The 15,180-nt window shown below is 44.8% G+C and overlaps 3 protein-coding genes across 5 annotated transcripts; all 3 read left to right on the top strand.

The window, feature by feature from the left end:
• Positions 1–1,708: 1,708 nt before the first annotated feature.
• On the top strand, positions 1,709–4,316 carry LOC112247961 (HMG domain-containing protein 4). Of its 3 annotated transcripts, none has more exons than XM_024416776.2 (6): positions 1,709–1,856; positions 2,499–2,676; positions 2,874–3,010; positions 3,400–3,624; positions 3,803–3,925; positions 4,008–4,316. In XM_024416776.2, the coding sequence occupies exons 2-6, from the start codon at positions 2,508–2,510 to the stop codon at positions 4,050–4,052; spliced, it is 699 nt and encodes a 232-aa protein (XP_024272544.1). In that variant the 5' UTR covers positions 1,709–1,856; positions 2,499–2,507; the 3' UTR covers positions 4,053–4,316. The 3 variants fall into 3 exon arrangements, with proteins under 3 accessions (XP_024272544.1, XP_024272543.1, XP_024272542.1); XM_024416775.2 differs by having other exon boundaries at positions 1,710–1,926; XM_024416774.2 differs by lacking the exon at positions 1,709–1,856 and adding an exon at positions 1,974–2,316.
• Positions 4,317–7,311: 2,995 nt separating this feature from the next.
• On the top strand, positions 7,312–9,902 carry LOC112247965 (GTPase IMAP family member 7). The gene is made up of 4 exons (XM_042318720.1): positions 7,312–7,583; positions 8,739–9,085; positions 9,288–9,521; positions 9,754–9,902. Exons 2-4 carry the CDS (start codon positions 8,741–8,743, stop codon positions 9,850–9,852), a joined length of 678 nt encoding a protein of 225 aa, XP_042174654.1. The 5' UTR covers positions 7,312–7,583; positions 8,739–8,740; the 3' UTR covers positions 9,853–9,902.
• Positions 9,903–11,137: 1,235 nt separating this feature from the next.
• LOC112247966 (GTPase IMAP family member 7-like) lies at positions 11,138–14,404 on the top strand. Its single transcript, XM_042318710.1, has 4 exons — positions 11,138–11,192; positions 11,364–11,429; positions 12,060–12,274; positions 12,743–14,404. Exons 1-4 carry the CDS (start codon positions 11,141–11,143, stop codon positions 13,715–13,717), a joined length of 1,308 nt encoding a protein of 435 aa, XP_042174644.1. The 5' UTR covers positions 11,138–11,140; the 3' UTR covers positions 13,718–14,404.
• The last annotated feature ends 776 nt before the right edge of the window (positions 14,405–15,180 follow it).

The following is a 15,180-nucleotide window of genomic DNA, read 5'->3' as shown; positions in this document are numbered from 1 at the left end:
AAACATGGAGGGAGGGGGGACCAAGAGTAAACATGACTCACTTTTTTACCACCCTGGAAAGAAGAGGGAAGAGTGAGGGAATAGCAATGGACAACTGGGGAGTATGGAGGGACTAGGACTAATCATGACAGAGCAACTTCAGGAACAACATGGAATGGTGACAGGAATGTAGGCTAGGAGGAGGGATCAGAAGTCAGCATTAACTAAACATGACAGTGTAACTTCAGCACTCTGGGGAGCAGAGGGAGGAGTGTTGAAATCCAGACTCTGTGTAAAGGACACGGCACAATCACATGACTATGGTGTGTTTTGTCAAGAAGTGATAGTAATCTCATGTTTGATGATTCAAGTTTGCTACTTGAAGTTCGCTAGTTGGCTCTTTGTGTTAGGTTTGCTGTCCATTATATATATATATATATATATATATATATAACCACTATATATATGCCGCCCCATATATATACTAGTCTAACGCTCTAACCACTAGGCTACCCTGCCGCAGGGTAGCCTAGTGGTTAGAGCGTTAGACTAGTAACCGAAAGGTTGCAAGTTCATATCCTGAGCTAATAAGGTACAAATATGTCATTCTGCCCCTGAACAGGCAGTTAACCCACTGTTCCTAGGCTGTCATTGAAAATAAGAATTTGTTCTTATCTGACTTGCCTAGTAAAATAAAGGTTTAAAAAATAATATATATATATATATATACATACATATTAAAAAAGGTAATGAAATACATGTGATTAAATACATTTTCCATAAACTCATGAAATACTGTAAATTCCCTAACACTAAATGCAGAAGAGGGAACAATTACCCAATGTACAAGTCACATGTGGTTTATGTGTCATTATTTTTCTGATACATAGCAACATTTCATAATGGACTCGCTGACATTGCACTCTCCTGATGTTCAAGTGCAATGTCTAGCTCAAATAAGACAGAGTCACAGACACAGTGAACTTGAAGTCCACTGTCCAAATACACACTTAGAACAAAGGGTTCCAAAAGGGTTATTTGGCTCCTATGGGGACAGCTGAAGAACCCTTTAAGGTTATAGCACCTTGTACTGTACTTTATAGTTGAGTATTATTTTGTTGAACTCCTCACCCACCTTCCACTAGACTAACGTTAGTCTCTGTGGATGTACTGTACAGTACATTCAATTAGCATGGGTAAAGAAAGATGAATTAGACACCTGTTGGTTTAATTGTTAACAGTGTAACCTAAATACTCTCCACTGTTTCTGTACACACAGTGTGCTGTTTGACTTCATCTCTGACTGCCAAGTTCAACCTCCCTCTCTCTGTCACAACAAAGCGCTCAATCATGCCTGGAAATGGCAGTGGCAATTTGGCAATGATGTATCACACTGAGAAGTAAACAACTATTACTATATAATTCCCTCTTAGGTCTAATATCAGTTGATGATTCATATATGATATTGTTAATATGGGTATGCATTATAAGGGTATAATTATTCGATTTTGATGCTATAATATTTGATTTAAAGATTCATTTATTTAATGGAGAATAATCCATAACTGTAACTTTGTTGCAACCTGCAAGTCTGCAACAATGCAGCCAAATATATAGATTGCGTATAACTGGTGTGCTAAATTGTAGCAATAAAATAATTGGTCATAAAGTTTTAGGATGTGATTTTCATGCGGAAGCAGTCAGCGATAAGAATATTGCTTTGACCGCTTACCGTGATTCAGCGACTACGTGGACGTGAGGGAAGGGGGAGCAAATGGGGTGAGAACGATTCGACCATTTCCTAAACATGAGTCCGCGGAATTTGTACCAGCAGGGACTCGCATTCCAATGGTGTTGAAATCATCCCGCCAGCGAAGGTGACAAATTCAGGAAATTATGGAGCAACGATTTACCACCCATAAATTGAGTAGAGTAGCCTGACAGTCTGTGAGTAAAAACATATGCAAATTTGTAATATACATTGCAATGTTTTGCAAATAATACTTTCACAAGTAATAATGCTTTTGTTACCCTATGAAAAGTATAGGCCAATGTCTAATTTTACGTAAACCATGCGCCTCCACCCACGGGGTGCGTTATCCTGCGCTTGTGAGCGCAGCAAACTTTGAACTCTTCAAAGATGGCGACAAGCGGTGGGTGAAGTTTGGAGATGGTCCATCAGTTCTTTGTCGACACATCGGAAAGCCAAAACGGAGCTCTCTTGATCAGCTACCAATTCGTTGTTGAAAAACACATAGCTATTTCATAATCGAAATTACCGCGAGTGGTTGAGCAACATAGCCACCTCCGTACTGCGTTTACATTTGTGCGGAGCAGGTAGGCAGTGTTTGTTTAGAGGTGGTAGAATGTACCTGTTAGCAGGTTCAAATGCATATTCTTGCCAGTGTGCCCAAGCAGCTTCTTTGCAATAGTAGCCTATTCAGTATATTTGAACCTATACATTGTATCATGTTATGTGCATCGATTTTAATGTCTATATTACTGCCTCTCTTTCCCAGGTGTAGAAGATGGAGGGAGAGGTGGGCCTTGTGACCAGTCGCAGTCAGAGAGAGAAGAAAAGATCCTACAAAGATTTCCTGAGAGATGAGGATGATGACCTAGTGGCGGATGAGGAACAACTTGTTGTCAAAGAACGCAAATGCAAGAAGTCATACAAGAAGAAGAGGAGACATTCAGGTTTGGAACGCGGATACATCGTGAGCGTGACTATGAAATTTGGAGCAATGGCACCCTGTTCCCTACATAGTGCACTACTTTTGACCATGGTCAGAACTAGTGCACTATGTAAGGAATAGGGTACCATTGGGACGCACATCTCCCTGTAATTTTGGCTCAATCTCATAGGTGCTGCATCCGTTCCGTACTCTTTACAGGTGACCACACCCACCCCCACAGTTGGACCAATGGCAGTGCAGGACCGGAGTTGTATGTTCTCTCCCATCACCAGTACGACCACCAGACCTGTGAATCACCAGACGACTGGTTGACAGAAGGGGAGAGATTTGAGGAAGTGAGTGAATAGGTGGGGTGAGTCTCCATTTTATGTCCTTGATTCCTTGCAGCCTCAGACGTTCTCCTCTAATGAGGTTTAAGAAGGAGTCAAGGAGAGAGGAATTGAGATTCACCTTGGGACTAAGGCCTCTTTCTGGAGATGGTTAGTAAGAGGAAGACCAAGTTGCCCTCTAGACACTGATCTAAGTTATGTCTAGCATTTCCCCACTAGTGATTAATGTTAAGGATATAGGGAGGGTGTGCTGATCCTAGATCTGTGTCTAAAAGAGCAGCTTCTAGGTGTTATTGTGTAAAATGGACAGCAGAGGGCAGTGCTCGGTAAGTTTCCTTCCACTGATCTCCTTTTCTGCTTGTTACTCATCCCTCGTTTCCCCCCTCCTCTCCCAGAGTAGGGAGGAGTCTACCATGCCTTCGTTCTGGATGTACATGGACGACCAGCAGAACGAGATAAGAGCGGAGGCCTCTACAGCTAGTTGCAGTCTCATGACCCCTGATACCACAGACTCACCCATGTTGACAGGGCCTGAGGTAGACCCAGTGAACGCAGCGGCCCACCTACAGCTGCTGGGGGAATCGCTGTCTCACATTGGCCACCGGCTTCAGGGAACTAAGGTGGGCTGGTTGAACACCGTTGGCTTCATTGCCCTCACACTGAAAGGCTACTGAATACGGACATGTCATGCAAGCATTGTTTGATTGAAGTTGCTGATAGTTTGATGAATCTCGCTCTCTTTCGCCCTGACCCTCCCTTTATTTCTTTCCCTGTCGGTGTCTCTCTCTGTCTCTCTAGGAGATGATGGCAGTGTCAGGAAGTCTGTCTGTGTTACTGGACTCTCTACTGTGTGCCCTGGCTCCCCTGGCCTGTCTCACCTCTCTGGTCCCTGAGCTACGCAGCTGCCCTTCACACACACTGGTGAGGCTTACACACACACATTCAGTAGCTGTCAAATGATTAGGACCCTCACCAACTTCTATTATCCCTATCTTTCTTCTAGGCAGAGACTCTGGACAACATTGCCTATGTGATGCCTGGTTTGTGAAGTCTGTCTGATGAGAAGAGCCTTAACCAGGGCAAACAGGACGTTGTCATACTTTGAAGATGTTCCTTCCTGTCTGTTTGGGGCCTTTTGAAGGGATGGGGGATAAGTAAGCCGTTTGTTTTAAGAGGGGCTTTTAAGCGAACGTCCCAATCTGCACGTCCCGCTCTACTTTACCTCCGAAGTTATCTGGGTTCATATTGAATTTGAAAGATAAACCATTTGTTTAGTTTCATTTGTTCAATTAAAACGTGTTTTGTTCATGCACTCGTTTTGATATTTATCCAACTTGGCAAGAGCTTCTAATCAACGGTTCATGCATTATTGTTCCAGATGAAATACTTTGACTATTTAAGAGAATCATTTCCACTTGTTGAGCTCTGACTCATCACGTAAGACTGTCAGTGTCTGTTCTCACAACAGCCACATGTTTTTAGACTGACAGGATGTCAGACAATATACCGGAGGCGCTAGAGTGCTTCTTCTGGTTCTATAACTGTAAAACACTGCAGTGGGTTTGGTTCTATAACTGTAAAACACTGCAGTGGGTTTGGTTCTATAACTGTAAAACACTGCAGTGGGTTTGGTTCTATAACTATAAAACACTGCAGTGGGTTTGGTTCTATAACTGTAAAACACTGCAGTGGGTTTGGTTCTATAACTGTAAAACACTGCAGTGGGTTTGGTTCTATAACTGTAAAACACTGCAGTGGGTTTGGTTCTATAACTATAAAACACTGCAGTGGGTTTGGTTCTATAACTGTAAAACACTGCAGTGGGTTTGGTTCTATAACTGTAAAACACTGCAGTGGGTTTGGTTCTATAACTGTAAAACACTGCAGTGGGTTTGGTTCTATAACTGTAAAACACTGCAGTGGGTTTGGTTCTATAACTATAAAACACTGCAGTGGGTTTGGTTCTATAACTGTAAAACACTGCAGTGGGTTTGGTTCTATAACTATAAAACACTGCAGTGGGTTTGGTTCTATAACTGTAAAACACTGCAGTGGGTTTGGTTCTATAACTATAAAACACTGCAGTGGGTTTGGTTCTATAACTGTAAAACACTGCAGTGGGTTTGGTTCTATAACTGTAAAACTGCAGTGGGTTTGGTTCTATAACTGTAAAACACTGCAGTGGGTTTGGTTCTATAACTGTAAAACACTGCAGTGGGTTTGGTTCTATAACTATAAAACACTGCAGTGGGTTTGGTTCTATAACTGTAAAACACTGCAGTGGGTTTGGTTCTATAACTGTAAAACTGCAGTGGGTTTGGTTCTATAACTGTAAAACTGCAGTGGGTTTGGTTCTATAACTGTAAAACACTGCAGTGGGTATCTTGCTACTTGGGTATAATTTTCCAGGGCCACGTTCATTTGCCAGAAGTTGTTGAACGTTGCAGATCGACTAGAAGTACCATGAGTAGAACAAGGAATCACATTGGCTCTATATGTCAGAGGCATGTTTGTTCTACGTAGCCTATTTCACTGAACATTCCAAAACGGTGCGTCCTGCTGTACAGATATTCAACCACACCTGTAGAACTAATCTAGCTCGTAATGTACCATCACATATACAGTACCAGTCAAACGTTTGGACTCATTCCTGGCCTTTACTTTTACTATTTTCTATACTATGAAATAATAGTGAAGACTAAACTGAAATAACACATGGAATCATGTAGTAACCAAAAAAGTTAAGTCAAAATATATTTTCTATTTGAGATTCTTCAAGGTATCCACCCTTTGCCTTGATTAACAGAATGTGACTGGCAGAACGGATGTTGTATGTGGAGGATGAGGGCTGCTGTAGATATCTCAGATAGGGGGGGGAGTGGGGCCTAAGAGGGTTTTATAAATAAGCATCAACCAGTGGGTCTTGCGACGGGTATACAGAGATGACCAGTTTACAGAGGAGTATAGAGTGCAGTGATGTGTCCTATAAGGAGCATTGGTGGCAAATCTGATGGCCGACTGGTAAAGAACCTCCAGCCGCACCCTTACCTGCCTTATTAAAAGGTCATTTCTGGGATTTCTTTCCTTAATGCCTTTGAGGCAATCAGTTGTGTTGTGACAAAGTAGGGATGGTATACAGAAGACAGCCCAAGTCCATATTATGGTAAGAACAGCTCAAATAAGCAAAGAGAAACGACAGTCCGCCACTACTTTAAGACAAGCAGGTCAGTCAATCTGGAAAATTTCAACAGCTTTGAAAGTTTCTTCAAGTGCAGTCGCAAAAACCATCAAGTGCTATGATGAAACTGGCTCTCATGAGGACCGCCATAGGAAAGGAAGACCCAGAGCTACCTCTGCTGCAGAGGATAAGCTCATTAGAGTTACCAGCCTCAGAAACTGCAGCGCAAATAAATGCTTCAGAGTTCAAGTAACAGACACATCTCAACATCAACTGTTCAGAGGAGACTGAATCAGGCCTTCATGGTTGAATTGCTGCAAAGAAACCACTACTAAAGGACACCAATAAGAAGAAGAGACTTGCTTGGGCCAAGAAACACGAGCAACGGACATTAGACCGGTGGAAATGTTTCCTTTGGTCTGATGAGTCCAAATTTGAGATTTTTGGTTCCAACCGCTGTGTCGTTTTGAGACGCAGAGTAGGTGAACGGATGATCTCCGCATGTGTGGTTCCCACAGTGAAGCAACAGGACAAAGACTGTGACACTCCAAAACAGGACACTCCAGGCTGTGTAAGGGCTATTTGACCAAGAAGGAGAGTGATGGAGTGCTGCATAAGATGACCTGACCTCCACAAACACCCAACCTCAAACCAACTGAGATGGTTTGGAATGCAGAGTGAAGAAAAAGCAGCCAACAAATGCTCAGCATATGTGGGAACTCCTTCAAGACAGTTGGAAAAGCATTCCTCATGAAGCCGGTTGAGAGAATGCTAAGAGTGCAAAGCTGTCATCAAGGCAAAGGGTGGCTTTATGTTTTGATCTGTTAAACACTTTTTTGGTTACTACATGATTCTGTATGTGTTATTTGGTGGTTTTGATGTCCACTATTATTCTACATTGTAGAAAATATAAAAAATTAAGAAAAACTCTTGAATGAGAAGGTGTCCAAACTTTTGACTGGTACTCTAGATTGGTACTCACTCTCTCCATCGCAGGCCATCGCCACCCATGTACCCCTCATTGGCTGTGGTGAACGTTTGGCGTGAGTGTCACTGTTTACCACTCCGCCTCTCCACGGAATACCTGGTCGCCTCTGAACAATAGAGCCAGAGAATGTTGGTGTGTTTCAGCGTGCGCGTGTGACCGAGAAAGGGAGGGTGCACTAGGTAGACCGGTGACTCACTAATACCGACACTCCTTAATCCGTGTAGTTTGGCCGTATTTAGAGGTTGATGAGGAAGGATAGGTGTTGCAATAACAGACTGATAGAGGTGAGGAGGGTTACACAGGAGAGACAAGCCGCTTCAGAGCGACTGGGTTCATCTGAGAGAAGGAAGGAGAAGACACACAAGGATACAGACAGAAAACCCAGCAACCCGTTCCAACAAACTCCTACCTGGGTAAGGGGGACACCTCCGTAGATTTAGGTGGTTGATGTGTGTACCGAGTATGTCAGTCAGGAGGGTTGTTAAAACAGAACATATCATAGACTGTAAGGTATTTAAAAGCCTTGAATTTCTTCATATTTCACATGATCTAATCTAAAGACGCCTGTGAAAGTGAAGCTGTTGCTACAGTACTGTTTCTCCTACACCTCGCGGAGGTCTTCATTTGACCTCAACCCCTGATGCAATGCCACCCCGCCATGTGTAGGCAGTAAACGATATGGTTGTTTAAACTGATCATAATGCACAGGATCAGGTCTGTTCCAGTTTCGCTGCTAGGAGAACAGGAGTGTTAAGAGTTGACAGGACATGGTCGTCTGTGGTTAGAAACACGGGATATAAACAACAGGTTGTCAGGGCGTGTCTAACTGAAGTAGGCCTACATATGCTGTATATGTCGTACTATCTGTGCGGTTTTTATGTTCTGGTGCTATGAGCTTGCAGTGTACATTGTGTGTTTGAGTATTACTCCACACGTTGTTCTGAACAGAATGTCGTTGGACAGGCCTGGCAGGGGTATGTCGTTGGACAGGCCTGGCAGGCGTGTGGGGGTGTGGCTGGAAATTGGTCACCCATGCACATGATGCATGCACACACACAAGGAAAGAGAGATGGGGGGGAAAGTTTGACACTACACAGGCAGATCAGTGAACACAGACAATACCTCACCTGTAACTTGAATCTTTGCATCTCTGATACACACATTCCAATTGAAAGATAGATACACACACACCAGACACACAGCTTCAAAGGTGTTCACTGACCGTAAGCATTTATTTGTAACACCTCTTCTGGGTTATCCTTTGAATGATAATTGCCACAGGATGACTGACCCAGGTTAGATGATAAGACAAGAGGCAACCCAGCCCACATTTCCAGTTGAACTTTCAGGTGTGTTAATCATGGCAGTTAGACAGACTGGGTGTGAGAGAGAAGCCTGCGGCTACACACAAAGACACACGCCCTTACATTTTATTCCCACGCTGATAACTAGTGGTATGGAGAACAAAGTCATTTATTCACGCAAATTAACATCATCTTGACCATCAGGCTGTAAGTACTGTAAGTAATACCTCTTCAGTATCTGTAACTAATCTCTCTCTCTTTCAGCTATGACTGAAGTCCTCCCGGGCAGCCATGCCAGAACTCCAGAGCCAGAGCTCCGCCTGGTCCTCCTAGGGACCATCGGCTGTGGCAAGACCCTGTCAGGAGACACCCTCCTGGGCCAGTCCTCCTCCGGCTCTCCTTCCTCCTCTGGTTCTTCCCCCAGGCTTTGCCAGCTGAGGCCTGGGGCCTCCGAGGGCCGGAGGTTGACTGTGGTGGAGGCCCCTCGCTGGTACTGGAGCGGGGGCCACATGGAGGCTGGGGTGAGGAAGGAGACAGAGAGGGCACTTGAGCTAGCTGCCCCGGGGCCACACGCCTTCCTGCTGCTGGTTCCTGTCGGCCAGTTCACCGAGGTGGGTCTAATAGTTCTCTAATCGTTCAGAGAAGTTCTATGTTTCTTTGTTATTGCGTCTCTGGTGTTTTGTCATGTAGTTTTACTACGGTGTTGTGAGTCCTGAACAGTCTCTATGTTCTGTGTTATTTCCTTTGGTTTGACTTAATGATGCACATTGTGCTTATGAATACCATGTATTTGCATCGTTCTAATTGATCCAGGTGGAGCACAGAGTGCCCGCTGAGCTGGAGGAGGTGTTTGGGGAGGGGGTGTTGAAACACACCCTGGTACTGTTCACCTGTGGAGACTACTTGATGGGCCAGGGGGTGGGGCAGTACCTGGAGGGAGAGGACCCTGGGCTCAGGGAGGTGATTGACAGGTGTGGGGGCCAATACCACGTCCTCAACAACCGCCGACCGCAGGACAGGGAGCAGGTCAGGGAGCTGCTGGAGAAGGTAACCATGACAACCATCCCATCTTTAAATGATAGTGATGACAGTGGATCCAATTGATGTAGTGCCTGTATGTGCTTCTACTGTCAATTTGTAGGACCCACCCACTTTATTGACACATCACTTTATTGACACATCACTTTCAAATACTTTATTACTATGTCCACGGAATGTTGCAAATACATATAACCACCCTGTTGGTATTTTATATTTGAGGCACTGTGCTTTATTTCAGGTGGAGAACATGGTACAAAAGAACAGAGGATGCTACATACGACAAAACACCCTGCAGAGAGAGATGGAAGAACAAGCGAGGGGAGAGAGAGGGAACTGAAGGAGAAGGTGGAAGAACAAGCGAGGGAGAGAGAGAGGGAACTGAAGGAGAAGGTGGAAGAACAAGCGAGGGAGAGAGAGAGGGAACTGAAGGAGAGGTGGAAGAACAAGCGAGGGGAGAGAGAGGGAACTGAAGGAGAAGGTGGAAGAACAAGCGGGGAGAGAGAGAGGGGAACTGAAGGAGAAGGTGGAAGAACAAGCGAGGGGAGAGAGAGGGAACTGAAGGAGAAGGTGGAAGAACAAGCGAGGGTGAGAGAGAGGGAACTGAAGGAGAAGGTGGAAGAACAAGCGAGGGAGAGAGAGAGGGAACTGAAGAGGTACAACGTGGAGGAGAAAGAGACTGTGCTGGAATCTAGACACGTCACAAACACAGAGACACGCAGATATTGTGGCAGCCAGAAAAGAGAGGTTACACCTAACTCTGCTATAGAGAGGAGAAGAGAGGAAGAGAGGGAAGAGAGTGAGGAGATGGAAAACTGGAAGGAAGAGATGGAGAAGATAAAGAAAGAGAGGGATGAGATAATGAAGAGCAGGAAAGAGAAGGAAGAGATGGAGAGAAAAATAGAGGAAGAGTGGGAGAAGAGAAGAAAAGATGATATGGAGAAGAGAAGGGGGAGAAGGGGGAGAGAGAGGGAACTGAAGGAGAAGGTGGAAGAACAAGCGAGGGGGAGAGAGAGGAACTGAAGGAGAAGGTGGAAGAACAAGCGAGGGGGAGAGAGAGAGGAACTGAAGGAGAAGGTGGAAGAACAAGTGAGGGAGAGAGAGAGAGGGAACTGAAGGAGAAGGTGGAAGAACAAGCGAGGGGAGAGAGAGGGAACTGAATCTAGAAGGTCAACACAGAGACAGCAGAGATTGGGGAAACAGGAAAAGAGAACAAGCTATAGAGGGGGAGAGAGAGGGAACTGAAGGAGAAGGTGGAAGAACAAGTGAGGGAGAGAGAGAGGAGAACTGAAGGAGAAGGTGGAAGAACAAGCGAGGGGAGAGACTGAGGAACTGGAATCTTCAATCAACACCAACACAACACAGAGACAAAAAAGCCCCAGATATGGGGTCCAACAGGAAAAGAGATCCCTAGTTACACCTAACTCTGCTATAGAAGGTAAAGACCCATTTTGTTTGGAAGAGAGGGAAGAGATGGAGAGGAAAAGATTACTCAAAAAACTACTTGAGAGGAGAAGAAGGGGCAAGAAGGGGAAGATATGGAAGAGAAAGTGACTCTGTTGAAACCCTTTTTGTTAACTGTCTTCAATCAACACCAACACAACAGCAGCAGCCAAAAAAGCCCCAGAATGGTGGTCACAGCACTGTTCACAAGGATCCCTAGTTTCCATCTGACTGAAGGTAAAGACCCATTTTGTTTGGAAACTGTCCGCTAGTCACACTTTGGGTATGGATATAAACATACTGTCCATTACTCAAACAAACTACTTTGACACTGAAAGTAATGTGTGGCAATGAAGTCTTGTTCACTAGACTGTGTTCCTCTGTTGTAATTCATCTTTTTGTCTCTAGAGGGCGCTATACTCTCACAGCTGTCCGAACTCGAAGCAAAACCAGCCCAGAAAGTTGTTAATACCTGTAAGTCACATCTCAGTGTAACACAACAATCATCAATTGTGGTGTTCTTTACATACTTTTCCCCATTTCATCTAAATGCTTTGAGAAAGATCTAAACATACTGTCTGTCCTTGTCAGTCTGCCACAGAATCAACAGCTTTGGAGTGATCTAAACATACTGTCTGTCCTTGTCAGTCTGCCACAGAATCAACAGCTTTGGAGTGATCTAAACATACTGTCTGTCCTTGTCAGTCTGCCACAGAATCAACAGATTTGGAGTGATCTAAACATACTGTCTGTCCTTGTCAGTCTGCCACAGAATCAACAGATTTGGAGTGATCTAAACATACTGTCTGTCCTTGTCAGTCTGCCACAGAATCAACAGCTTTGGAGTGATCTAAACATACTGTCTGTCCTTGTCAGTCTGCCACAGAATCAACAGCTTTGGAGTGATCTAAACATACTGTCTGTCCTTGTCAGTCTGCCACAGAATCAACAGCTTTGGAGTGATCTAAACATACTGTCTGTCCTTGTCAGTCTGCCACAGAATCAACAGCTTTGGAGTGATCTAAACATACTGTCTGTCCTTGTCAGTCTGCCACAGAATCAACAGCTTTGGAGTGATCTAAACATAATGTCTGTCCTTGTCAGTCTGCCACAGAATCAACAGCATTGGAGAGAAGACAACCACCTCCTCCTCCTCCCAGTCAGAGTTGCGTGTGGTTCTGCTGGGTAGGTCAGGGTCAGGGAAGAGTGCAGCAGGTAATATCATACTGGGGCGGGAGGAGTTTGTGTCTCGACCAGACATTACCACAGCCGTCACTCAGGACTGTCAGAAGAGCAGGGCCCTCGTTGCCGGGAGACGGGTTAGTGATTGATTAATCGTTATTACAGCTTTATTGAGTTTCTATTTTCTTAATCATTGAATAATATGAGGTCTATTGAGGTCTATTGAGGTCTATTGACTTCTATTGAGGTCTATTGAGGTCTATTGACTTCTATTGAGGTCTATTGACTTCTATTGAGGTCTATTGAGGTCTATTGACTTCTATTGAGGTCTATTGAGGTCTATTGACTTCTATTGAGTTCTATTGAGATCTATTGAGGTCTGCAGTTTGACTTGTTTCAAACTGAAACCCATCAAGTATTATGTCTAAGAATGTTATAGTGTTAATGACTGTAAACACTTTCACAGTAAATGGGGGGGGTCAAGTTGAACTTTTGCGTCAGTAAAATCAATATAGTAGTGACCTCAAATGACGAGCTACATGCCAGTAATTTCAGACCTCAACAAATCCTCTTCTCCTCCTCTTTATCCTCCCTCTAACCTCCAGGTGGCAGTGGTGGACACTCCAGACTGGTTCCGCTCTGAGCACCCTCCCGATGTGGTCCGTTCCCAGCTGTCGTCCTGTGTGGCCCTCTCGGCCCCTGGCCCCCACGCCTTCATCCTCTGTGTCCCCGTAGACCAACCAGCCCAGGCAGAGCTACAGGCTCTAGGGGCCCTAGAGAAAGTCTTTGGTCCCGGGGCGGTCCGGACCCACACCCTGGTCCTCTTCACTCACTCCGATCGGTTGAAGGAGAGCGGGAAAGTGGGAGTGGAAGGTGTGGAGAAGTATATCTCCAGCCAGAGGAGAGATTTGTTAGAGTTGGTTAAACGATGTGGGGATCGGTATCATGTGATGGAGAGAGGGAGCGGAGGAGAAGAGGAGGAGGAGAGGAAGAGGAGGAGTGTGGGGGAGTTATTGGATAAGGTGGAGCAGACGGTGAGAGAGGGAGGAGGAGAGTGTTTCTCCTGTCCACTCTTCCAGGAAGCGGAGGATAGGGTGAGACAGAGACAGGAGGAGATAGTGAGGGAGAGGAGGGGAAGAGGAGAGGAGGTGAAGAGACAAGCGCTTCATTCCTACTCCATGCAGCCCTTGAGAGAGACAGAGGAAGATGTGGATGAGGAAGAGAACGAGAGAACGAGAGAGGAGGCGGAGAAGAGTGTGAGCGCCCTGGAATTGGAAAATCTTCCCTCGCTCTCATCCTCTTCTGCATGGTATTCGTCGCTCCTTCGCTCTGTGTGGGAGAAGGTGGGGGCGGGAGCAAGTAAGGTCCCCAAGCTGACGGCTGGAGGTGCGCTGCTGGGTGGGGTGGTGGGCGTGTTCTTTGGAGGGCCCATAGGGGGAGCTATAGGGGCCACTGCTGGATCTGTGGTCACTGAGGTGGGGAGAAGGAGGTTTAGCCAGACAAAGAACTCAGCAGAAGAGACAGATGCCACAGGGAGAATAGAAGGAGAAATCTTGGACAAGGTGTTGAAAACAGAGTGAGAGAGTCAGATCCACACACGTTGATATGGATGTACAGTACAGCATGTTATGAGAGATTATTTGATAGGTTTCTACCTATGATATATATCCACCTGTGACCGCGCAGACGTTGTATATATCTGTGATTATAAACTGGGTTGGTCGAGCCCTGAATGATGATTGGCTGACAGCCGTGGTATATCAGACAGTATACCACGGGTATGACAAACATTTATTTTTACTGCTCTAATTACGTTGGTAACCAGTTGATAATAGCAATAAGGCACCTCGGGGGTTTGTGATATATGGCCAATATACCATGGCTATATACCACGTTGCGTCGTGCCTAAGAACAGCCCTTAGCCGTGGTATATTTTCCATATACCACACCCCCTCGGGCCTTATTGCTTAAACATAATGTTGGTAATATTGTATATCTGTGAACATAATGTTGGTAACATTGTACAACATATACTGATGTGTAAGTTGTTTTGCGGCAAATACCGGTTCTCATTGACTACTTCAATGTTTTGTTGTATTTCTTTTCCAGCTATTACAATTATGACTTGTTAAATAACTCACATGTGCTACGTCATTATTATTCAAATTACATTCAACATGGTTTCTTTAAATGTTAAACTACTATTGTGCATATAGTTAATCTGTTTATTAATGCTAATAAAACACATTGCATGATAATATCATTCAGTTGGGTTTGAAGGCCTACAATATGTAAAGTTGGTCCTGCAAATATGTAATAAAACCCAGAGGGGAGGCAGAGGCAAAGGGGTATTATCTCCATGTCCCAGACTGCTTTGCCTCACCCTCCAGGCCTCTTGTATCAGTAGGACTGGATAGAGCAGGTCTAGGACACCAGCCCCTACCACACCAACCACCTCTCCTCTGTGTGATCTGATCCTCAGGGGCCTCCGTAGTTCACCCTACTAGCTCACACCGTCTCACGTCAGAATTAGACGTTCATCCATGTTTCTCAAACGTCACATTTCAAAGTGTTTGAGGTTGTTAAGTTTAGGTGTTAACTCCAAATTCTTAAGGTTAGGCATTCATCCTGAATGGTTCATGCAACGATTAAGGTTAGGCATTCATCCTGAATGGTTCATGCAACGATTAAGGTTAGTCATTCATCCTGAATGGTTCATGCAACGATTAAGGTTAGTCATTCATCCTGAATGGTTCATGCAACGATTAAGGTTAGGTATTCATCCTGAATGGTTCATGCAACGATTAAGGTTAGTCATTCATCCTGAATGGTTCATGCAACATTCATCCTGAATGGTTCATGCAGGTTTAGGCATTCATCCTGAATGGTTCATGCAACGATTAAGGTTTGGCATTCATCCTGAATGGTTCATGCAACGATTAAGGTTAGGTATTCATCCTGAATGGTTCATGCAACGTTTGGCATTCATCCTGAATGGTTCATGCAACGATTAAGGTTAGGTATTCATCCTGAATGGTTCATG

Source organism: Oncorhynchus tshawytscha, unplaced genomic scaffold (assembly GCF_018296145.1).
Source record: "Oncorhynchus tshawytscha isolate Ot180627B unplaced genomic scaffold, Otsh_v2.0 Un_contig_4934_pilon_pilon, whole genome shotgun sequence".
Taxonomy (NCBI): domain Eukaryota; kingdom Metazoa; phylum Chordata; class Actinopteri; order Salmoniformes; family Salmonidae; genus Oncorhynchus; species Oncorhynchus tshawytscha.
The sequence above is the reverse complement of the archived record's forward strand: the minus strand, read 5'-3'. Positions and strand labels throughout refer to the sequence as shown.

Bases quoted from the DNA above. Each gene is read 5' to 3' on its own strand.
- LOC112247966 (XM_042318710.1), top strand. From the start codon at position 11,141: ATGGTGGTCACAGCACTGTTCACAAGGATCCCTAGTTTCCATCTGACT. The intron at 11,193-11,363 runs GTAAAGACCCAT...TTTTGTCTCTAG, and splicing joins TAGTTTCCATCTGACTGAAG to AGGGCGCTATACTCTCACAG. The intron at 11,430-12,059 runs GTAAGTCACATC...TGTCCTTGTCAG, and splicing joins CCAGAAAGTTGTTAATACCT to TCTGCCACAGAATCAACAGC.
- LOC112247965 (XM_042318720.1), top strand. From the start codon at position 8,741: ATGACTGAAGTCCTCCCGGGCAGCCATGCCAGAACTCCAGAGCCAGAG. The intron at 9,086-9,287 runs GTGGGTCTAATA...TAATTGATCCAG, and splicing joins CTGTCGGCCAGTTCACCGAG to GTGGAGCACAGAGTGCCCGC. The intron at 9,522-9,753 runs GTAACCATGACA...GCTTTATTTCAG, and splicing joins TCAGGGAGCTGCTGGAGAAG to GTGGAGAACATGGTACAAAA.
- LOC112247961 (XM_024416776.2), top strand. From the start codon at position 2,508: ATGGAGGGAGAGGTGGGCCTTGTGACCAGTCGCAGTCAGAGAGAGAAG. The intron at 2,677-2,873 runs GTTTGGAACGCG...TACTCTTTACAG, and splicing joins GAAGAAGAGGAGACATTCAG to GTGACCACACCCACCCCCAC. The intron at 3,011-3,399 runs GTGAGTGAATAG...CTCCTCTCCCAG, and splicing joins AAGGGGAGAGATTTGAGGAA to AGTAGGGAGGAGTCTACCAT.